This window comes from Gobio gobio, assembly GCF_949357685.1.
Source record: "Gobio gobio genome assembly, chromosome: 21".
Classification (NCBI taxonomy): domain Eukaryota; kingdom Metazoa; phylum Chordata; class Actinopteri; order Cypriniformes; family Gobionidae; genus Gobio; species Gobio gobio.
In genome coordinates, this window is record NC_137117.1 from 44,724,959 (window position 1) to 44,749,955 (window position 24,997).

At 41.3% G+C, this 24,997-nt stretch overlaps 1 protein-coding gene across 4 annotated transcripts in view; it reads right to left on the minus strand.

Moving 5' to 3' along the window:
- The window catches only part of raf1a (Raf-1 proto-oncogene, serine/threonine kinase a), a 56,034-nt gene that overhangs the window by 21,003 nt on the left and 10,034 nt on the right, over positions 1-24,997 (minus strand). Inside the window, exons 4-12 of one of the 4 annotated variants that reach the window (XM_079803128.1) lie at positions 23,226-23,328; positions 22,985-23,142; positions 19,823-19,915; positions 18,913-19,030; positions 17,807-17,860; positions 13,763-13,787; positions 13,536-13,645; positions 5,819-5,936; positions 5,641-5,725 (exon numbers count right to left, since the gene is read on the minus strand). In XM_079803128.1, the coding sequence (XP_079659254.1) occupies positions 5,641-5,725; positions 5,819-5,936; positions 13,536-13,645; positions 13,763-13,787; positions 17,807-17,860; positions 18,913-19,030; positions 19,823-19,915; positions 22,985-23,142; positions 23,226-23,328 (864 nt within the window). Of the gene's footprint in view, positions 1-5,640; positions 5,726-5,818; positions 5,937-13,535; positions 13,646-13,762; positions 13,788-17,806; positions 17,861-18,912; positions 19,067-19,822; positions 19,916-22,984; positions 23,143-23,225; positions 23,329-24,997 lie in introns of all 4 variants that reach the window. The other 3 variants (XM_079803127.1, XM_079803129.1, XM_079803130.1) reach the window with 3 other exon arrangements.

A 24,997-nucleotide genomic window follows, 5' to 3' on the forward strand; every position in this document is an offset into this window, starting at 1 on the left:
TCGAATATTTCTATCTAATAATTGCCTCATCGACACAGCATCCTCAATAAACCCGTCTCCGGCGTGATGACTCCGATCTTGCGAATATTCCTATCTAATAATTGCCTCATCGACACAGCATCCTCAATAAACCCGTCTCCGAAGTGATGACTTCGATCTTTCGAATATTTCTATCTAATAATTGCCTCATCGACACAGCATCCTCAATAAACCCGTCTCCGGCGTGATGACTCCGATCTTGCGAATATTTCTATCTAATAATTGCCTCATCGACACAGCATCCTCAATAAACCCGTCTCCAGCATGATGACTCCGATCTTTCGAATATTCCTATCTAATAATTGCCTCATCGACACAGCATCCTCAATAAACCCGTCTCCGGCGTGATGACTTCGATCTTGCGAATATTCCTATCTAATAATTGCCTCATCGACACGGCATCCTCAATAAACCCGTCTCCGAAGTGATGACTCCGATCTTTTGAATATTCCTATCTAATAATTGCCTCATCGACACAGCATCCTCAATAAACCCGTCTCCGAAGTGATGACTTCGATCTTTCGAATATTTCTATCTAATAATTGCCTCATCGACACAGCATCCTCAATAAACCCGTCTCCGGCGTGATGACTCCGATCTTGCGAATATTCCTATCTAATAATTGCCTCATCGACACGGCATCCTCAATAAACCCGTCTCCGAAGTGATGACTCCGATCTTTTGAATATTCCTATCTAATAATTGCCTCATCGACACAGCATCCTCAATAAACCCGTCTCCGAAGTGATGACTTCGATCTTTCGAATATTTCTATCTAATAATTGCCTCATCGACACAGCATCCTCAATAAACCCGTCTCCGGCGTGATGACTCCAATCTTTTGAATATTCCTATAAATAATTGTCTCACCGACACAGCATCCTCAATAAACCGTCTCCGGTGTGATCTCTCCGATCTTTTAAATATTCCTATCTATTAATTGCCTCATTGACACGACATCCCAATATACCGTCTCCTGGCTTGCTCAGTTGGGGACACTAAATTTTCAACTAAATATTCAAATAAATTTTCAAATAAATTACTGATCTGCCCGCATTGTCACTATATGATCATTGAAATGAGATGATAACATCACTGTTTTCTCCAAAGCGTCTGTAAAGCCGAATCAAATTCTGTTACATTATTTTCCTGTTTAACACTGTGAAGCTGCTTTGAAACAATCGGCATTGTAAAAAGCGTTATATAAATAAAGGTGACTTGACTTGACTTGAGGGGCTGTGATTGAGGTGTAGCATATTGGTGGAAACACTGCTCCAATATGCACTGCGATGTCAAGTCTGAACTGCCGGCATCCTTAAAGTACAGTAGGGTTGCACTGCACCTGCAAGTGGCCTCAGACAGATTTTCTCTGTTTTCCAACAGTTCCAGAATGCTAGGCCCAAAGAGATGCCCGGGAACAAATGGAAGGACTCTCAAGTTTTTCTTACGGTCCTCAGGCAGTCGTGCTTGGGTATGCCACACTTGGCAATGGGCTACCAAGAGCGGATAACCCAGCATGCAGGTAACATGCCCAGTGCCAGAAGCCTTTGCAGGAACTGTGAAATGGAGGGATCTACTAGTGGCAGCAAGTAACTGACAGATTTAGTTTTATGTAAAAATTATGTAGGTGACAGACTTGTATGGCTTTTTTAGCAGTGAATCAGTGCGAACACATTGCACACTGGGACATCGTACATTACCTCATAAAGCCTTGTCAGGAGACACGACCAAAAGCTGCAACGGCTGCTGGCAAAAGAAATTGCCACTAAGGGCTGCCTAGTCTAGGCTAGAGGTGTGCAGCGCATCTGTATCTATAGCGATCTCAAAATAATTTTTATCTGGATAAAATTGGAAATGGGAAGAACTCAAATCGTAAGTTCGTCAGAGTATGTGAGGAGCCTGTGTTTAATATAATTCCGTTCCCTTCAGGTTTCATTTATTCATGTCTTGTATAACTAATACAATTATTATTTTTTATTAAATTAATCTTCTAAACAAAACAATAATACTACATGTTAAATAAAAGGGAAAAAATCTATTTTATTTCCCAGAGGAACTTTCAGGATACAGTTTTACCAGAGTTCGGTCAGGATAATCATCCACAACCTCAAATAAGATAATAAATACGTTAACGGGAGACCGCTAACTTAAGGCACGGAAAACACCAGCCACCAGTTGTGGACACAAACATTTAGTAATACGGACATTGCCAAATCTATTATCTCATGACTGTAACGCAGCAGATAATTATTGTATGTGCTTTGTAAACTTCCCTGCTCAGATATTACCCAACTCAGTGCGCTCATTTACTCAGTTTCAACAACTTGAGTGATGAAACTTTTTTTTTGCATGCATATTTATTATGCAGTCTGCAATTGCAGTTATGCAAGTTAACATATGAACTTGGCAGTTCTAGTTTTTCTTCCACAACAGCTGTTTTAGCAGGTTTTTCATAGGTTGCTTTTTTTGTCTCCTTGGGTTACAGGTTCTCTTATGGTAGTCAATTCTGCATTAGACAATCAGAGTGTGATAAAAAGTTGTTGACCTGGTCGTTTTTACCATATTATGCCACGTTTAAGATTGAGTTTTAGATCCTATGAATGTAAAGCAGCATATATACAGTAATAAAACCAAGCGCTACAGTAATGCACGTCAATTTATCAATGATCAAACACTAATGACAAACGTGTAAATTACTATTAATAACAAGCATTTTTGTGCTCTGCCAGATCATCAGCTTCATTATGTGACAAGACTACGAATGAAACTCTACCCCCTACTGATCAAAAAGCACCTTCCTTCGGATGAGACGTTAAACCGAGGTCCTGACTCTCATAAAAAATTCCAGGATGTCCTTTGAAAAAGAGTAGCGTTTTAGCCCCGGCATCCTGGCCAAATTTGGCCATTGGCCTCTTATCCATCATCATGGCTTCCTAATCATCCCCATATACTGATAACTATAACATCATATATTATACACCATACAGTTTTAGTAAAATTTAACCCTAAAATTGTCTATATGTTGCATATCCATGTAGTACCATTTACTTGGATTGTCTACTTTTCAACATAATTTAACCCTTAAACGCATACCTCGATCTTTAGTGACCAGGGATGTCATTCCCTACCCTCCTCCTCCTCATTTATTTAGATATCAACCTTCTCAATATTTCTCAATCAATTCTTATAAACAACATTACAAGAAGAAAATAACATCATTATAAAAGAATGCCTGTTTTCCCATTCATTTTTTGTAAAGGTCCCGTTCTTCGTGTTTTTTTGAAGCTTTGATTGTGTTTACAGTGTGCAATATAACATGTGTTCATGTTTCCCGTGTAAAAAAACACAGTATTTTTCACACTATTTACTTATCTGTATACCGCTGTTTCCACTGTCCTAAAAACGGCTGGTGATTTCCTTGTTCTATAAAGTCCCTCCTTCAGAAACACGTAACGAGTTCTGATTGTGCAAGCGGTTCCTGTGCTGTGATTCGACCACAGCTTAGCGCATGTGAAAGCGGTTCCTGTGTTGTAATTTGACAGCAGCTTAGCGCACGTTGGAAAGGTCACGCCTCTTAACGGAGAAATGTATGCGTTCAATAATCTCTACAGCGTCCCTGGGAAAGCCAAACAAAGGTGATTTGACTCCTGGATGAAAATAACAGCGTCTCGACGACATGGCGATAAACACACTCAACGCAACGGTTCCTTTTCTCCACGCGACTGTCCGCTTCTCCACGTGGGACAGCAACAAGACCGCGCCCCCTTTTTCGCGTTTCTTTGTGGGCGGAGGTTAGTCTGTTCTACTGCTCTACTGACGTCATTAAAGCAGGATGTACCAGGATGTAGTCCAAGCCAGCCGTTCGCTGTAGGCTTTGAAAGGGAACTTCTGTTAAATAAAATATCTCGCTTGGCATTGAACTTTGAGCTTTATAATTTTACAGGTATTATTTATGCTCTAACAGCAACATTACACACTAACTAAAGTTTGAACAATGGAATCGCGAAGAAGGGGACCTTAAAGAATTGTATAGGGTCGCATGACCCGAGGTGTGTAACAGTGTAAGCAAATTTTTTCTGCACAACAATAATTGAATCTTTGATGACTGAATAAGTGCAATTCACCTTTATTCCACAAGGTGGAAATATTTATTTTGAAGATGTTGAAAATGATAGTTTTGAGAATATGTTTGAAATGGTGAATATGAGCCAGACTCTGAATGTACAAGGAAATTCTCCTGATTACCACCAGTGGGCACTCCATCCCGGACTGTCACTCCATCAAGGACTACATTACCCACAATCCTTTGCCCAGACTCATCAGCATTGTTTACACCTGTGTCTCATTTACCTCTGCCATTATCTAGCCTGTTCACCCTGGGTGAATCTCAATCAGCTCCCTAGTTCAGTAGTCAGGCACTGATCAGGGAGTCAGCCCATTGACTGATTACTGAACTAGGGAGCTGATTGAGACGCACCCCCTGTCATTCACGGCGAGGTTTTCTGTTACGTACTGCTCCAAGACTCAAAAGGTTGGAGATCCAAATGCAGCTTTATTAGAGGGACAATCCAGATACGTAATCCAATGTACAGGCAATGGGTCAATAAACAGGTAGGTAGTCCAAACAAACAAACAAACAAACAAGGCAGGCGTGACAGGCAAAAGGGTAGTCCAAAAATAGATACCAAGATACATGACAAACCAGGGATAAACGCTCAGAGATGAAGTGTAACACACAGAAAACCTTGCAGTGAATGATAGGGTGAACAGCATAGATATAGGCAGAGGTAATGAGGTAAATGAGACACAGGTGTAAACAATGAGTGCTGATGAGTCCGGGCAAAGGGTTATGGGTAATGTAGTCCTTGATGGAGTGACAGTCCGTGGTGGAGTGCCCTCTGGTGGTAATCAGGGGCACTCTCACTGGGGAATCTGGAGAATTAACTTGTACATTCAGAGTCTGGCTCAAATTCACCATTTCAAACATATTCTCAAAACGATCATTTTCAACATCTTCAAAATAAATATTTTCACCTTGTGGAATAAAGGTCCAAAAGAAACGAGCTCTGTCGAGTGATTATGGCATAAAACATCTGCTCAAACCGAACCCTTCCAAGCTCCAAAAGATAACAAAATATGCTTTATTTTATTCTTCTGTAATTGTTACTCTAATATCAGGAGAGTTTTATATTATCGCGATGGGTAGAGGTCCATCCGTGTTAGATATAGATCCGGGTCGCTAAAGACCGGAATATGTAATAATGATTGGTGAAACAGTCATGCATTTAAGGGTTAAAATGAACGGGGAAGCAGGGAGAAAATCAACCCAATTTTGTAAACACTGTTACAAGCAGCTGCTCTCCTGTCATTAAACCATTAAATGAGTACATGGTGACAGAATATTCATTTCTGGGTAAGCAATTATTGTAATTTGGCAGGTTGCAATGACTCTTGGAAAATGTAAACAAGCTCTATGGATGTGGCATGGTGCTGCACGTCAGAACAAAAATCACTGCCAGTCAACAAAGCCATCGACACACTGCTCTAAAACATCATCCCTCGCAAACTCAGAGCAGTTTACAATCACCATTAACATCTCACCTAAGAACGGCCACCTCGTTGCGGAAGGCTTGAAACTGCTCCGGTGTTGGGTTGGTGACTTTTAATATCTTCACAGCCACATCACCTACAGCGAGTTACAGCATAAGTTAACCGATCGTAACTTGTCATGTTAGTGACAGCTAGATACTGAAGCTGGCCAGGTTAAACCGATGCTTACCATGCCATTTCCCTTTGTATACGGTTCCGAAGGAGCCCGATCCAATCCTGCTCAGCAGCATGACCTCATTAGCTTCAATCTCCCAGTAATAGCTTGAGTCTCTTTTATCCCTCGGCCGCTAAAAAACAATAGCTGATGTTAGAACTTACAAACCTATATTTGGCCCCGTTTACACCTGCTAATAAGATGCGTTTTCTTTGATCCGATCACAAGTGGAAAACGCTAAATACAGGTTGAGACGCTAAAATGTTTTAAGATAGACCCTTTTCACATTTCTGGGTTTCTCAGAGCGGAAGTCATCATAGTTGGGTTAAATATTATAGCTGTGAATGAGAGAATGGAGTGCCCATTTGCTCAAATAGCAAAAGAAAAATGCCCCAATAGTGATTTTACAACTTTCAAAAAGAGGGAAAAAATGGAGTGAGATTGATAACAGCACTCAAAACTAAGAGAATATGTTAATTTTTACCATCACTCCCACAGACACTGTATTAGAAACACCCTCACAGCCGCGGTACTTTTTTTGTAATTTGATGCAAAAGTAATAAAATGCTAAGTATTAGTGTTATAAATGTAAATATAAAAAATATAAAAAATGGAAATACAAAAAACGTTGCAGGATTTACGATATTGATGCGTCATCAGTCTGTGAAAAGGGTCTATTGTCCACTTTCAGAGGTAGTCGAAGATGCTTTCGACCGGATTGCTTTCGTAGTGTAAACATTAATGTGTTCAAATGCATTCAAACAGCCACAAAAGACTGCCTACTGACCTAACATGTGAGTGTAGGTCACAAGTGCAACAAAACAATCGATTCAGACTTTGTTTGGTATTGTGCCAAAACATACAGATAAGGACGTAGCGCCGGCGTTCAGGAATCCATGAAATGCACACTTAAGTCTCTTACGTCAGAACAAAAGACTTAAGTCACTTAAGTCACATTTTTTCTGCACAACAATAATTGAATCTTTGATGACTGAATAAGTGCAATTCACCTTTATTCCACAAGGTGGAAATATTTATTTTGAAGATGTTGAAAATGATAGTTTTGAGAATATGTTTGAAATGGTGAATATGAGCCAGACTCTGAATGTACAAGGAAATTCTCCTGATTACCACCAGTGGGCACTCCATCCCGGACTGTCACTCCATCAAGGACTACATTACCCACAATCCTTTGCCCAGACTCATCAGCATTGTTTACACCTGTGTCTCATTTACCTCTGCCATTATCTAGCCTGTTCACCCTGGGTGAATCTCAATCAGCTCCCTAGTTCAGTAGTCAGGCACTGATCAGGGAGTCAGCCCATTGACTGATTACTGAACTAGGGAGCTGATTGAGACGCACCCCCTGTCATTCACGGCGAGGTTTTCTGTTACGTACTGCTCCAAGACTCAAAAGGTTGGAGCTCCAAATGCAGCTTTATTAGAGGGACAATCCAGACACGTAATCCAGTGTACAGGCAATGGGTCAATAAACAGGTAGGTAGTCCAAACAAACAAACAAGGCAGGCGTGACAGGCAAAAGGGTAGTCCAAAAATAGATACCAAGATACATGACAAACCAGGGATAAACGCTCAGAGATGAAGTGTAACACACAGAAAACCTCGCAGTGAATGATAGGGTGAACAGCATAGATATAGGCAGAGGTAATGAGGTAAAAGAGACACAGGTGTAAACAATGAGTGCTGATGAGTCTGGGCAAAGGGTTATGGGTAATGTAGTCCTTGATGGAGTGACAGTCCGTGGTGGAGTGCCCTCTGGTGGTAATCAGGGGCACTCTCACTGGGGAATCTGGAGAATTTACTTGTACATTCAGAGTCTGGCTCAAATTCACCATTTCAAACATATTCTCAAAACGATCATTTTCAACATCTTCAAAATAAATATTTTCACCTTGTGGAATAAAGGTCCAAAAGAAACGAGCTCTTAAGTCTCATTTTGAGAACTAAGCCGAGACCTAAAGCACGATCAATGTAGAATTCAACAGCTGAGATACGCGCGTCTTCCTCTGCTTGTAAACAAATCTCTTCTGGGTCATGTGTCCGAACGCCGGATCTGCGTCATATTCTCGCGCATGCGTCGTGGAGACACACACGGAAGACAAGAACAAGTTGGATAAAGGTGGTATTTTGATTTTTTTTTCGCACAAAAACTATTGTCGCCTTTCATGGATCTTGTGAGTGTAAATGTACTGAATGCCAATGGAGGCCTATCTGAAGCCTTTCTCAGCATCAGCTTTACACTAAAATATCTTCATTTGTGTCTGAAGAAGATGGCGCCGCCGTGCTCGGTCGCCGTTCAGGTCGCTCCGCTAAGACTTTGCTTTTATTTATTATTCTACTCTCTTTTACTCTCTATTTTTTCCAACGGATCATCTGCTTTGATCTGTTACGACAGCAAAACACTTCTGGAAATTGGTTACCGCTACACTGACCTGTTTCAGGACACTTTCTCCAATCTTCCATCTGAGATTCGCCGGGACGCCGAGTTGAACAATGGCCACTCGAGTCGACGGCGAAGATTCAAAAAACACCGCGGGAAACGCGCTGGGATCCGCAACAGACTGAGAAAAAGAGCATTCAGTCCTCCTCTCCCGAGCATTTTGCTCGCAAATGTCCAATCCTTGGAGAATAAGATGGACGATCTTAGAGCCAGGATAAGTTTTCAACGGGACATGAGAGACTGCAACATCTATTGTCTGTCCGAAACATGGCTCACGCCAGCGGTCCCGGATACAGCCGTGACGCCGTCCGAGAACTTCTCTGTTTTTCGGATGGACAGAACAGCCGAGGCCGGGAAATCAAAAGGCGGTGGAGTGTGTTTCATGATAAACAAGAAATGGTGCGATCCTAGGAACATCTCCATTCTTTCGCGATCCTGCTCGCCTCACTTGGAACATTTAACTCTCATGTGCCGGCCTTTCTACCTGCCGAGGGAGTTTTCCTCGGTCATCGCTACTGCCGTTTATATTCCACCACAAGCAGACACGGGGCTGGCTTTATCTGCCCTCCATGATGTGACCAGCGGCTTCATAAACAAACACCCCGACGCTGCTTTCATCGTCGCGGGTGATTTTAACAAAGCAAACCTAAAGAAAGTATTGCCAAACTTTCACCAGCATGTCTCCTGTCCCACACGAGGAGCAAACACACTGGATCATTGCTACTCTCCGTTTAAGAACGCCTACAAAGCTCGTTCACAGCCAGCTTTTGGCAAATCGGACCATGCCGCCATTTTCCTCACACCGGAATATAAACAAAGGCTCGTTCAAGAGCCCCCGGTGAGGAGGGAAGTCAAACGCTGGTCATCCCATTCAGAGATCACGCTACAGGCAGCTCTTGATGACGTCGACTGGGACATGTTCCGCGCGAGTTCTGAAGACGTCAGCGAGTTCACAGAAGTGGCGCTCTGCTTTATTAACACACTGACAGAGCAAGCCACACAAACAATAACTATAACGTCCTTCCCTAATCAGAAACCGTGGGTGGACAGTTCAATTCGCACTGCAGTAAACTCGCGCACCACCGCTTACAATGCCGGTCTCCAAACGGGGGATATGAGGGAGTACAAAGCTTCTTGTTACGCCCTCCGGCGCGCCGTTAAAGCCGCAAAACTCCGCTATAAAGACCGAGTGGAATCTCATTTCCAACTCAACGACTCCCGGCGGATGTGGCAGGGACTGAGAACCATCTGTGCTTTTGGAACTAAATCCTCTGCAGAGGTGAGAGCTGATCCGTTGCTGGTGAACGAGTTAAACTCTTTCTACGCTCGCTTTGATGGTAATCGCGGCAGCGCGACTCCGGCGAGTGACGCGTCAGAGAGAGTCCCTCAGAGCAGCAACGGTCACGTGATCTCTGTCTCGGAGGACGAGGTTCGGAGGGCACTCAAACGTGTGGATGTCAGGAAAGCTGCTGGGCCGGATGGTATTTCAGGTCGTGTTCTGCGGTCCTGTGCTGATCAGCTCGCAGGGCTCTTTACATCCATATTCAACGAGTCCCTTGCTACATCTGTTGTCCCCACCTCCTTCAAACGATCCTCCATCATCCCTGTACCTAAGATCAGTAAACCCTCTTGCCTAAATGACTATCGTCCAGTGGCTCTCACATCTTTAGTCATGAAGGTCTTTGAGAGACTCATTAAAAACAACATTTGCTCCTCCATTCCTGACACTTTGGACCCTCTTCAGTTTGCCTATCGTCCCAATAGATCGACTGAAGATGCCATTTCTCACGTCCTTCACTCCTGCCTCACTCACATCGACAGCAAAAGTGGGAACTATGTCAGGCTGCTATTTATTGACTATAGCTCAGCCTTTAACACCATAGTTCCCATTAAGCTAACACACAAACTCCTGGATCTAGGCCTGAATTCTTCTCTCTGCCTCTGGATTGAAGATTTCCTCACTGGCAGACCCCAGGCGGTGAGAGTAGGCCAGTTCACCTCCACCTCCATCACCCTGAGTGTTGGAGCTCCACAGGGCTGTGTGCTGAGTCCCCTGCTCTACTCTCTCTACACCCATGACTGTTTGTCCACACACAGCTCCACCTCGATCATCAAGTTTGCTGATGATACTGTTGTCCTGGGTCTCATCTCCAACAACAATGAGACGGCATACTTGGACGAAGTGGAGCAACTGACATCATGGTGCCAGGACAACTGTCTCTCTCTGAATGTTAACAAGACCAAAGAACTGATTGTGGACTTCAGGAAGAGACAGCATCGGTCATACTCCCCTCTCATGATCAGCGGGACACCGGTAGAGAGAGTGAGCAGCTTCAAATACCTGGGTGTGAACATCTCCGAGGATCTGACCTGGACTACACACATCCAGACACAGGTGAAAAAAGCCAGGCAAAGACTGTACCACCTGCGCCAGCTGAGGAAATTCAGGGTTTCACCAGCCATCCTGAAAACTTTCTATCGAGGGGCGATAGAAAGTGTCCTGACTCAGTGCATCACAGCGTGGTACGGGAACAGCACCAGTCACGACTGCAAAGCCCTGCAAAGAGTGGTGCGCTTATCCGAGCGCATCTCAGGCTCAGCTCTCCCGTCTCTGCAGGACATCTACACCAAACGCTGCAGAGGTAGAGCTACTAAAATCATCAGAGACATTAATCACCCTGCAAACTCTCACTTCACCCTGCTGCCATCTGGTAAGCGCTTCCGTAGCCTGATGGCAAAGACTGAAAGACTCAGGAGGAGTTTCTTCCCCCAGGCCATCAGACTCCTGAACTCAGTCACGTGACTCACTTCACCCCCGCACACACATAAACATACAGTTTTTTAACATTAACATCCACATACTGCAATTGCACTGCACTTTACGTCCCTATTGTTACTGCGTAACAACCTGTAATAAACCTTGCACATTATACTTCTTTATATATACATATTATATATTTTATGTTAACCACTTATTTTTAAGTCTACAGTTTATCTCACTTATCATATCCACATATTTTTTTATATTTTTATTTTTATCTTATTTCCTATTTTTATCTTTTACTTGATTTATTTATAATTCTACTTATGTTAATACTTTTTATTCTAATTTTATTCTATTTCTATTTAATTTCTTGTAACTGTTATTTGCACTGTCCATGGAGCGGACCTGTTTACATTTCACTGCCAGTTGTATATTGTGTATATAACTGTGTATGTGACAAATAAAACTCTTGAATCTTGAATCTTGAATCTTGAATCTTGAAGATGAACGGAGGTCTGACGGGTGTCCAACGACATGAGGGTGAGGAATTAATGACAGAATTTACATTTTTGGGTGAACTAACCCTTTAAAACCAGGTGTAAACGCTGCTAATGCTGACAGCTTGTGATCGGATCACTGAAAGCACAACTTGAAGAGATAGTTCACCCATAAAATGAAAATGAGCCCATGATTTACTCCCCCTCAAGTCATCCTAGGTGTGTATGACTTTCTTCTTTCAGACGAACACAATCAAAGAGTTACATTAAAAATATCCTGACGCTTCCAAGCTTTATAATGGCAGCCCAAAATTTGAAGCCCATAAAAGCACATCGATTCATTATAAAGGTGCTCCACACGGCTCCGGGGGTTAATAAAGGCCTTCTGAAGCGAAGCCATGGGTTTGTGTAAGAAAAATATCCATATTTAAAACTTTATAAAGACAAATACCTAGTGTCCGGCAGACCGCCTTCCATATTCAACTTACAAATCCTCTCGCAGTTCAAGACGCTTACGTTACGCCCGATGTCATCGTCGCGCCAGTTACACTTTCTTCGTAAGTGGAATATGGAAGGCGGTCTGGCACTAGATATTTTACTTTATAAAGTTTTAAATATGGATATTTTTCTTACACAAAGCCATGGATTCGCTTCAGAAGGCCTTAAACCCCCGGAGCCGTGTGGAGCACTTTTTTGATGGATGGATGTGCTTCTTTGAGCTTCAAATTTTGGGCTGCCTTTCCATGCCATCATAAACAGTGTTGGGGGAAACGCATTACAAGTAACTTGAGTTACGTAATAATATTACTTTTTTAAGTAACTAGTAAAGTAACGCATTACTTTTCAAATTTACAACAAAATATCTGAGTTACTTTTTTTTTTTTAAAGTAACGCAAGTTACTTTTTCACATTTATTTGACTGACAGCTCTCCTGCCCCCATGTTGAGAGTAAGTGCAGAGGTGTGTGTGTGTGTGTGTGTGTGTAAACATGATGGTTATTGTAGTTCTAGACTAAACGTGAGCATTTACTCATCTAACTTCCACAATAAAGATTCTGTACTCCTCAAAATGAATAAAATCAGTCAAATGCAAAATCAGAGTACTATGCAAACCTCAAATATATAAATGTTAAATAGAACAAATATTTTTATGCATTTAATCTACCTTTATTGACCAATGTCTTGCTGCTGACCTTTGATGATTCAGTTAAACCATGAGCAAAAATTACTAGATTTTTTGTTTTTATTGGTAAAACGTTTTTCTTCTGCGTCCTATTCTTCCATTATCCAGAATGGCAGCACATTTATACCTCAGCCTGAGGCTTACTATTTCAATTTTGGTATGAAGAGGTCTTTACATTTGCACAAAAAAGGACTTTTTTTGCTATTAAAAAACAAAACTAAAAAGCAAGCCCAGCCCAGGTGAGAAAAAGTAACGCAAAAGTAACGCAAAAGTAACGTAACGTATTACTTTTCTTAAAAAGTAACTAAGTAACTCAATTAGTTACTTTTTAAGGGAGTAACACAATATTGTAATGCATTACTTTTCAAAGTAACTTTCCCCAACACTGATCATAAAGCTTGGAAGAGCCAGGACATTATAACTCTGATTGTATTCGACTGAAAGAAGAATGTCATATACACCTAGGATAGCTTGAGGGGGAGTAAAATCATGGGCTAATTTTCATTTTTGGGTGAACTATCGCTTTAATACCAGGGCGTTTATATGATAATGACGTATCCGAATGGTCTCGTAAAAATGCAGAGTTTGGCCAGGTTCCTATAACTGCTTACATCCTTTGCATATCAGTGTTTAGGTTTCTAGTGCCTTGTCTCCACTTCTAAGGACTGAATGTATATAAAACTACAATGTTTCACTGCCTTGATGACTGCAGCACAACAGAAAGTTATCAATAAAGACATAGCCGATCCTCCGGATTCCTCGCTTCTGAGTTTCCTACAACACCACTTGACTGATGAGCAAACAGAAAGAAGACTTCACTGAGCTTACGATTGTGACCTTCTCCTGCGGGTTAAGGGATGGTGCCCGCTCTCTATGGGTTGGGGTGGGTATATTGGGCTGGCTCCAGCCTGTAGGACTCTGATTTGGAGAACTGCCAGCTGCAGAGAGATGGTTAAACAAACACTACATGATCCCAAATCATGCTCCAAATTAAACTACAGCAAAAACATTTCCCATTGGATGCACATTAATCTGTTTTGATGTTTCATTCTTACCTGAGCTGTGAACACGTATGGCATCCTAGACAAAAATAAATAACACACAAACTGTTTTAGGAGTTGATTTTTGACAACAAACTACATGAAGGAAGGTCATATTTACAAGCACAGAACAAAAGCAAAGGAAGAACGTTTAAGAGCTCGCTAAGACAGTTTGAACCGTTTCTTTTTATATCCCACTTACCACTGTTAATGCTCTCTCGGCTCACAATACCACACAGCTGCTAACCAGGAGAGTGTGCACGCTTGAAAATTGGTCAGCTACATTTCAAATAAGTTTAAAACTTGTAGTGATGTAAATATATCGGTGCGCTGTGAGGAGCACATGAAGCGGTGACTAGCATCTGCAGCTTTTGTATGGTCTATATATAGGGGAGACTGGAGATGGTTATAACACTGAGTGAGTGTTTAACCTCTTACAAACACGTATCTTTCTCTGTACACATAAGGCAAAAAACTATTTTGATGTGGCAGATTCTCTTATGGATTTCCCTTCACATTTGATATGTAATCAGGTTAAGGCATTTTAGACAACAGAATTGTTATCTAAATTAGCAGATTATCTTATTTTATTTGATAAGTTGTTAAAAAAAAAAACTTTCACATATTTGTTAATGTCATAGCTAAGCAGATGGGCAGGGATGTAACCCAACCTTACCCATTTGTGACCACAAAACCAGTCATAAGGGTAATTTTTTTTTTATTGAGATTTATACATCATCTGAAAGCTGAATAAATGAGCTTTCCATTGATGTATGGTTTGGACAATATCTGGCCGAGATGCAAAAATCTGGAATCCGAGGGTGCAAAAAAATCGAAATATTGAGAAAATCTCCTTTAAAGTTGTCCAAATGAAGCCCTTGCAATGCATGTTACTACTAATAATAAATTTTTTACATATTTACGGTAAGATAATTTCCAAAAATATCTTAATATCCTAATGATTTATAAAAGAAAAATGGATCATTTTGACCCATTCAATGTATTGTTGGCTACTGCCACAAATATACCCGTGAGACGTATGACTGGTTTTGTGCTCCAGGGTCACATTTATGTCTACTGGACCCACAAAGACCGCACAAAATAGTTCCAAAGCAATACTGTGCTTTAGAATAAATGCATTCATACTTTTACAGATGTTAAAGCAAAGTGTTACAACAATCCCAGTCTCCACAGCTAGACTAGTTGCAGACTTAAGCCACGTTTCCACCGCAGGAACTTTCCCCAGGAACTAGGCACTTTGGGGTGTACTCTGTTTGTTTTGACCGCAGGGAACAGGGTCTAAATGAAGTTTTGGGTAAAGATTTCCCCCTCAAAACGGCCCTGCTTGCAAGGTAGTACTTTTTCAAAGTTCAGGAGCTTTCGGGGGCCAGACTTGGGCGCTGATTGCTGATTGGTCTGTTGCGGTGCGTGCAGTAAGAGTTGTTTGCTATTCGAATCAACAATGGAGTTTAAAAAATCTGTGGAGTTAAAAAAAGTCTGGGGGGAAAAAAGAGTTCCTGGGACAAATTGTTCCGTGTAATTTCGGTGGAAACGGGGCTTTAAAAAAATAGATCAACCATCCCTCAAAATAAAAACAAGCTTTTGTTTTGTAGAGTAGGCTTTATTGCAAGCATGACAAAATACATGTAGAGTGAACATAAGCACAGCAGCTGATGGACGGACCCAGCTCACTCACAGCAAACACAGGCTGCATTCAAACGTGCAAACTGCTGTCTTAGGGCGCTTTCAGACCTGTAGATCATTCGCTTTTTTCAGAAACAGGGATTTCATTCATTACAAAGTTGCGGTTTCTTCTTGGTTCGGTTCATTTTCACAAGGCAACATTTCAAAGCGTACCAAAATGTGTTTATGCAAGTCACATGTGAGTAAAGCTGTCCTCTTATTGGTCAGAGTTTCCTCTAGTTCGCTCCGCCAGTTTGGCCCTGTCCCAAATGGCATCCTAAACACTCGCAATCTTCCTACGAGTCCGCACTTTTGGGAAGAAGTCTGCAGCTGAGCTCACATCAGTGCGGACTCAACCGCAAAGGGTCTTGAGCACACTTGAGACCTAAAATAACAAATGGGACACCCTAAGGTCTCATGGACTTGAGACACACACACGCAGCAGCCGTTGCAAGTCCACAAGACCAAACGTGCAAATGAAGTGTGTCATTTGGGACAGGGCTCTTATTGTGGCTTTACCTGTATACGAATGTAGCCATCATTCTTAGTTAAAGCGGGAATAAGGCTTTGTCGAGAACAGCTTTCATGCAATGCACAAAGAGCAATTACTAGTGCTGGGCAAATTAACGCGTTAACGCGGGCGATTCATTTTTTTTAGTTTAACGCGTTAAAAATATTTATCGCAATTAACACTGGCTCCAGCGGAGAGCACTTATGATGTCTGTCATTAATGTTCATCAAAGAACAACGGGAACAGAGAAAATTGTATTTCATTTATTATTTATGCAGTTAAGAAAGGTGTTTGATAACTATTACATTTCTGTATATGTCTAACAGGGAAGGCCATGGGTAAATATAACATTTATTATAATGGGTTTATGTAAAAATTGTTTGAAGTTCACTTAAATTCACTTAATTTTTTAAAAACCTAATAAATGTTGAAATTGGCAGCTTTCAGTTATACTGTAATATAACATCATTAATGTTTCTTAGAGACATTAGTATCAGTGATACTGGCCTTCATTCATAAAAAGATGCCATTACAACAAATATGCTGTCTTTAAATTGTTTCTACGTTAATTTGGAGAGTAACTGAAATTAATACAATATCAAAATATTAAAAACTTGCGATTAATCATGATTAATTACAGAAAAACGTAATTAATTAGTTTTTTTTTAGTCGATTCCCAGCACTAGCAATTACACAACATTTTGGTTTAAAACTGCGATAACTAATGTGCTCACTCACAGATTCAGACACTTCCTGTTATGAATTATGATAGTGCTTGGTTTGTTGGTCCGTTGAGTTGGATTGCTTTCTCACCTCAACCGAACAGAGTTTGTTTTCAATCAGGCCAAGACCACCTTGTTCAGGTGATCTCAGAGCGATTGTTTTGGTACTGGATCTTCATATGCCTAAACAAACCAAACCGAGCCAGTTTCTGAAACAAACGCTCCGAACGAGCCAGGTGTGAAAACGCCCTTAATCTCAGGCAGTGTTAGAAAGCTGATCTGTGTTAAAGGGTTAGTTCACCCAAAAATGAAAATTCTGTCATTAATTCCTCACCCTCATGTGGTTGGACACCCGTCAGACCTCCGTTCATCTTCAGACACAAATGAAGATATTTTAGTGTAAATCTGATGCTCTGAAAGGCCTCCATTGGCTCAATGCACTTTACACTCTCAAGACCCTTAAAAGACACTAAAGACGTCGTTACAAAGTCCATCTCACTGCAGTGGTTCTAAAATAACTTTATGAATCGGCGAGAATAGTTTTTGTGCGCAAAAAAACCCTAAATAACGACTTATATAGTGATGACGATTTCAAAACACGGCCTCATGAAGCTTCGAAGCGTTATGAATCAGTGAGTCGAATCATGATTCGGATCGCGTGTCAAACTGCTGAAATTTGGCGATTCAAACTGCTGAATCGACTCACTGATTCATAACGCTTCGAAGCTTCATGAGGCCGTGTTTTGAAATCGTCATCACTATGTAAGTCGTTATTTAGGGTTTTTTTGCGCACAAAAACTATTGTCTCCGATTCATAAAGTTATTGTAGAGCCGCTGTAGTGAGATGGACTTTGTATCGACGTCTTTAGTGTCTTTTAAGGGTCTTGAGAGTGAACCGTGCATTGAGCCAATGGAGGCCTTTCAGAGCATCAGATTTACACTAAAATATCTTCATTTGTGTCTGAAGATGAACGGAGGTCTGACGGGTGTCCAACGACATGAGGGTGAGGAATTAGTGACAGAATTTTCATTTTTGGGTGAACTAACCCTTTAAGCCACTACCTTACGACTGGGCATCGAGGCAGCAAAGCAGCTGCATTCTGTTTTAAACACAGCCGTACTGAGGAGAAGAACAATACCTACTCTTCTCTTCAGACAAGACTGCTGATGGCACCAGGAGCTTGGAGACGTGTCTAGCTACTCCCCAGCATGGCACAACCCCATGACAGTGAAGAGAGAAGGGAAGAAATTGTGGAATGAAAGAGAGAGGAGAAGAACAGCATATCTGATTAATATTTTTAGAAGTTTGAGAGCTTAAAGGGTTAGTTCACCCAAAAATGAAAATTCTGTCATTAATTCCTCACCCTCATGTGGTTGGACACCCGTCAGACCTCCGTTCATCTTCAGACACAAATGAAGATATTTTAGTGTAAAGCTGATGCTGAGAAAGGCTTCAGATAGGCCTCCATTGGCATTCAGTACATTTACACTCACAAGACCCATAAAAGGTAGTTTAAATAGTTTTTGTGCACAAAAAAAATCTAAATAACACCTTTATCCAGCTTGTTCTTGTCTTCCGTGTGTGTCTCCACGACGCATGCGTGAGAATATGAGCAGATCCGGCGTTCGGACACATGACCCAGAAGAGATTTGTTTACAAGCAGAGGAAGACGCGCGTATCTCAGCTGTTGAATTCTACATTGATCGTGCTTTAGGTCTCGGAGTAGTTCTCAAAATCGGGCTAAAGTGTGCATTTCATGGATTCCCGAACCCGGGATCTGCGTCATATTCTCGCGCATGCGTCGTGGAGACACACACGGAAGACAAGAACAAGCTGGATAAAGGTGTTATTTTGATTTTTTTTTGCACACAAAAACTATTGTCGTCGCATCGTAAAATTATTGTAGAGTCACTGTGGTGAGATGGACTTTGTAACGACGTTTTAAGTGCCTTTTATGGGTCTTGTGAGTGTAAATGTACTGAATGCCAATGGAGGCCTATCTGAAGCCTTTCTCAGCATCAGCTTTACACTAAAATATCTTCATTTGTGTTCCTGTTGTGAGGTCTTACGGGTGTCGAACGACATGAGGGAGAGTAATTAATGACAGAATTTTCATTTTTGGGTGAACTAACCCTTTAACAAAAGTGGCGATCACAAAAAGATGGAAGTAGAGATGAAGAGAGAAAAGTGAGACAGAGGAGTGGCTGTTTTTGTGGTAGAGAGGCTCTTTGCTCTGGTTTGTCTTTACCTCAATCTGGCTGCTGTCGACGGGCAGGGTGGTGCTGAGCATGTTGACGTTGGGTGTGGAGGTGGAGCGCAGTCTCTGCGTCAGAGCCGCTCCAGAGGGGGCGTAAGGGCTGGAGTAACTGAAGACATGAGGGTTTGAATGTCTGTGCACCGAGCTAATGGAAACACGAATACACGCCTCAGACTACTGCATATAAGCAGACAGCGTTATGCTAAAAAGGACCCTTGCAGTATCTAGAAACAAGAATGTCACAGAAACTAGGGGGTGGGGGGTTGACTGAAGACAAAAAGCAAGTTTAATTTCAATTCATTACTTCACTTCAAATTGCGTAATGGAAAATCCTACTAGACGGCCTTACCAACAACATACAGTGTGTCATAGCCCCAATAATACACAAATGTTATGTAAAGAGCTCGCTCAAGACCAAAACTAGATTTCTAGCTTTTCCTGGAGACAACTTTAGTGGTGTCTACCCAAGAAAAACTCACCATTCCACATGTTTTGAGTGTTTGCTTAAAGTACTGTATATTGTACTTTTTTAGTTTTTTACTATCCACCTGGCAAATTGTTTTAATCTGATTGCCAAGGGAAGTAATAACACACCTCTCAACACAAAGTATTATTGAAGGATTAGAAAGGGTCGCGTTTATTATACACTTTTTCTAAGCAAAGGGAACTGGATAAAAGATTCTGAATGATACAGCAGAACTGAATGCTGTTTTCATCATTGAATCATTTTCCTGTTATCACTGTAAAGCTGCTTTGAAACTATCTGTATTGTATAGAAAATTCAATAGAAATAAAGGTGACTTGACTATATGTAACCTAAGCTTTACTCAAGCCATCAAACCATGTGCAAACAATGGTTTTGAATCTGCTTTTCATCAGGTAATCTGAAATGATGAGTTACCTGTTGGGGATTTTTGTCAGGGATTCCCTCATTCTCCGAGATGTAAGTGCAGGTAGGGATGGAGTCCCACTTTCACCCGGAGTTGGAAACAATCTGTCAAATGCATAGCAGTCAAGTGTCATTCATTCTGAAATAATCTGACTCATATGTACAATAAAAACAATTGAAATATCACTCAGACTGAATGGGGAAGTTCTGTATAAACAACCAGCAAGACTCTAAGATTACCTCTGATAAATTTAAAAATCTAAATTAAAAACAGATTGATGTGGACTTTAGGCCAGTGACAGGCTTCTATATCGATGATATGGAAACAAACAATAATGGCACTTTTTGTAATGCCTATTCAATGCTTTACTCCTCCATTACAATGATGTTATGTCTTTGAACTTTCTCAGCAAATACTGGTGTGAATATTCACCGTTCAACATATACGTAAATGAGATTGGACAAGGAACTGAACATAAGGAAGTATATATAACACAGGGATGAGGGAACTAAACCGGTGTCCTGACATTTCATTCTACCGGTCAGATTGTCCTACCAAGGCTTACTGCGCATGCCCACATCAATATTTTTTATTTTTTATTTTTTATATTTACATTTTAAGGGTATGTTTAGGGTAGGGATAGGGGTAGGTGTGGATATTAATGGATATTAATAAAGCAAATCACATTAATATGATTCTTGTAGCACAATCTGATAGGTAGCATTTTACATCCATATTTAATATTTATTTATTTAAAATATTTACATAGTTTTAAGGGTAGGTTCAGGGTAGGGGTAGGTATGGATATTAATAAAGCCTCCAATCAGATGAATATGATGCTGGTAGCACAATCTGATAGGCAGCATTTTTTGCTGTCGAATTGTGCTACCTACTGTTTTAATGGGAGGTAGCAAAATCTGACAAGGTAGGACAAATCGACAGAACACAGGAACAGGTGAACAGATTGAAAAACGAACAAGTTACCAAGGAGGCTTAACATAATCAGCTGTAACAGTCCAACTGAGGACAGAGGGCGGGAGAGGGACAAAAACAGTCAGGCGCAGGTAGAACAATCCATGTGGGTTTAGGGTGGGAGGAGACAGGAGCAGGAGGAGTTTGGCGGAAACCCGGAGTTCAGCCAGGAGATGCACCACGGCGGAATCGAGCCATGGTGGAGAATTCCTCAATGAAGCCATGAGGATGACGGATGGAGACGGAGCCTGTAGAGGTCTCAGGTGGAGCCGGAGGATCAAGGGAGCCTGGTGAAGCTGTAAGGCCGGTGGTCTCAGGTGGAGCCGGAGGATCAAGGGAGCCTGGTGAAGCTGTAAGGCCGGTGGTCCCAGGTGGAGCCGAAGGATCAAGGGAGCCTGGTGAAGCTGTAAGGCCGGTGGTCCCAGGTGGAGCCGGAGGATCAAGGGAGCCTGGTGAAGCTGTAAGGCCGGTGGTCCCAGGTGGAGCCGGAGGATCAAGGGAGCCTGGTGAAGCTGTAAGGCCGGTGGTCCCAGGTGGAGCCGGAGGATCAAGGGAGCCTGGTGAAGCTGTAAGGCCGGTGGTCCCAGGTGGAGCCGAAGGATCAAGGGAGCCTGGTGAAGCTGTAAGGCCGGTGGTCCCAGGTGGAGCCGAAGGATCAAGGGAGCCTGGTGAAGCTGTAAGGCCGGTGGTCCCAGGTGGAGCCGGAGGATCAAGGGAGCCTGGTGAAGCTGTAAGGCCGGTGGTCCCAGGTGGAGCCGGAGGAATCCCCTTGACCGGGCGGAGCTGGAAACCTCAAGCCCTGAGGCAGAGCCACAAAGAGAGAAGTCAAGGGGCTGAAGGGAACCAGTGGAGGCGGGGCTGAGGAACTGGCTGATTTTGGATGAGGAGGCTGGGAGGGAATTCTGGGAAAACAGGAGCTGGATGGGGGCATAGAAGAGTTCATGCTGGGGGGACCAGTAGGGCATAGAAGAGTTCATGCTGGGTGGGACCAGTGGGGACGGGAGAAACAAGGACATTTCCTCATCCAAATTCTTGCTCTGTGCAGCTTGGTGGTTGCTGGCTGGGCTTGGCTGCGTACCGAATGTGCCGGAGTGTCCAACACAAATACTCCAGCAACGAGCTGTAAGTCCATCTTTTAACTACACTCAATTTGAAGGTCTGATCTTCTGTCACGCTAGGTTGTTGCAAGGAACTTAGCTTCAACAAACGAGATTGGACAAGGAACTGAACAAAACAGAATATATACACATGCTGCGTCCCAATTCGCCTACTTATACTACGTCCTAAAAGTATGTACTCTTTTTGTGAAGAAAAAGTATATACTTTTGAGTGTGTAGCAGAAGAGTAAGCAAGCTTTGGGACATACTACATCGTCATCTTTAACGGACTCTGTTGCTTAGTTATGTGTCCCGTCACCGTTTAAACTGCCCTGTCAATCATCGTCACAGTTCAAATCCTCCACATTAAATTTAATTTCCTACCGTATCGGAGAGAAATGTAGTGGCTCGTTGATCTGCCTTTCGTGGGTCTTTAATGCAGAGACTCCTCTCATGTGTTTGCAAAGTTATCATTCTTTGTCAGCCAAACGTATCATTACAAAAGTTCTCAATGCTGCTGCAGGTGAAATATAATGTTGCTAACATTGAATAAATATCTTTTTGTCAGGTTAAATACTGATAATTGCTCACTCAAACCCCTTTATCTTACCCTCTCCGTCAGACTCGCGTAACCGTCATGTTTGTAGTTTTTTAACACTTTTTATCTGCGTTTGTAGTTCTAATAGAATCCTCGTCCATCTCGCAATGGGTTGTGGGCAATATCAGCCGTTAGAGTGCGCATCGATCTGCACTTCGGATTCTGACCGGAAATAGTAGACCATCCGGGAATCTTTGGAATACTCTTTTCAACATACTACAATTTGGGACATACTAATTCTTTTTTCGAATACTATTTAGTACGGATAGTATGCGAATTGGGACGCAGCAACAGGGAAAATGAGGGAACTAAACATGAACAGCTGAACAGAATGATAAACTAATGAGTTACCAAGGAAACAAACTACAGGCAGGCTTAACAGGAACTAAATAGAACACACACATTACAAATTGATTGTAAACCCTCATTTTAAGTTGTTGGAGATTTTTCAAAACAGTGATAACACAAATGAAGAGACACTAAAGAAAAAAAAAAGAGCGACTTACAGAAGTTGTCTGATGTTAGTCCAGTCTACACACATTGTGGGCACTTTTGTGCTGCAGTGTTCGTGGAACTTGTAGCCACATGTTTGGCACCGGAAACCATTTAACAGGAACTTCTGGCATATATCGCAGAAAGCCAATTTCAGAAATGTTTTTCTAACCTAAAAATGAAGTAAATCATATTTTTATTTGAACCATGAATAGAATTGTTCAGGTGTGCACCAAAAAAACGTGTAGCACTCACAAAATTGTGCGTGGTTAAGGGAACATGGTCTAAAACCTCCACTAGAAGTTCCTCCCCGATGAGCGAGGTAGAGTCTGTGCTCCAGTCCATACGAGACTTCTTGCTGCAAAAATAAACATTACACGTTAACTTTGGTTATAGGCTTGTTATACTAGCGGTTATGAAGGACAATACCAATGTAAAAGGGAAACATTATGAATGAAACGTACTTGACAACAACAGATTCTATATCAATATCCTACTGAATAGAATGCCTTTGAATAATGTCTAGTTGCTGGTACATGTCCAGATTTTGCTGCGATTTTCTGTCATGTCAAAGAGGCAGGTGTAACCCATGTAGAGAGAGAGCTGCGCCAACCCCGTTCATTCCAATGGACCTTTTTTTTTACAGCAATGGCGGCTCGTGGAGCCTCTCAATATTTGCAATTTTAAAAGGTAAGTCTTTTAAAGAATACGATTGTGTATTATCAAATGTACAAATGGAGATGGTTGAAATGCAGCTTACTTATTGGTGTTTTCAGATCATGCGCGAGAGATGGACATGGTTGCCAGATTGCAAATTGTATATAAAACACTGAATAGAATACGTGTTCTTTCTAAACGGGGGTTAAAAATAAAATTGGAGAGTGTGATAGTGGTGGGTGGAAGTGGTAAAATAATAATATAATTAAATAATATGATATAATCTGTCTGTTTTTGTCTCCAACATCTCGCTTTCAACACAAGAAACACAAAGTGGATTCAATGGATCCTGAAGACCACCTGCACTGACGCTGTGCCCTCAGCCTGAGTCTCAGTTCCTTGGATTTTTTTCTTTTTTTGAATAACTCTTTAATAAACATTAAACTTCCCAGCTTCCCAATTTTGTGAAAAAGTGCAGATACACCCTGGATTATCTTCACACAGAACTGCAAACCATAGTGGAGAAAAGTGGAGGAAAGGACAGACTAAATGCTTGAAATGCAGTTTAACAGAACTGTATAAATCCATTACGCTAAATCAGTGCAAAAGTCAAAATACATAGATATTTATGATTTTATGTGTATAATGGATGTTTTGTTTTAGAATTGAATATATTATGTATTCATTTATATAGAAATAAGTGCATGGGGTGCATAAGAATTAATTACATTTACATTATGATTAATACATAAACATTAAGATGAATTAAATTTCACTTAAATTTTGCATTTCACTTGTCAGGGTTTCTGCAGGTTTCACCAAGTCAAATTTAAGACTTTTTAAGACCATTATGAATTAAATTTAAGACCTATATCACGCAATAAAAAAATTACAAAGGAAATTGCAGAATCACAAAATTACTTGCAAAGCAAAATAATGAATGTATTAGTATTAGTAAACTTGCACTTCCTCATTGCTCAATCCCACCAGGATTGAAAAAACATTTTTCACAAAATATAATATACATAAATATATATATTCTTTTTATTATTATTATTATAAAAAAATTGTTTTACTGATTTTGTGGTGGTAATTTCCAGAAATGTGTATGTTTTCAATAAAAGGTCCAGTGGTGTGCCACCTAGCTTTAATAACATGATCGCTTAAAGTGGGAAATATGACCAAAATCTTACAAGTAAACCACATCAATAAGCAATTGCTTAATATAAGTAAAAAGTTCTCAAAGTAATCAAGTAAAGGGTGTGTATTTGTGTGCATTTAATCGTATTTGTGTGTAATGTGTGTATTTAATCGTTCAGGGGCCTAGAAATAGAAAACATTTGATCATTATGCGAGATAGCAGGTGAGAA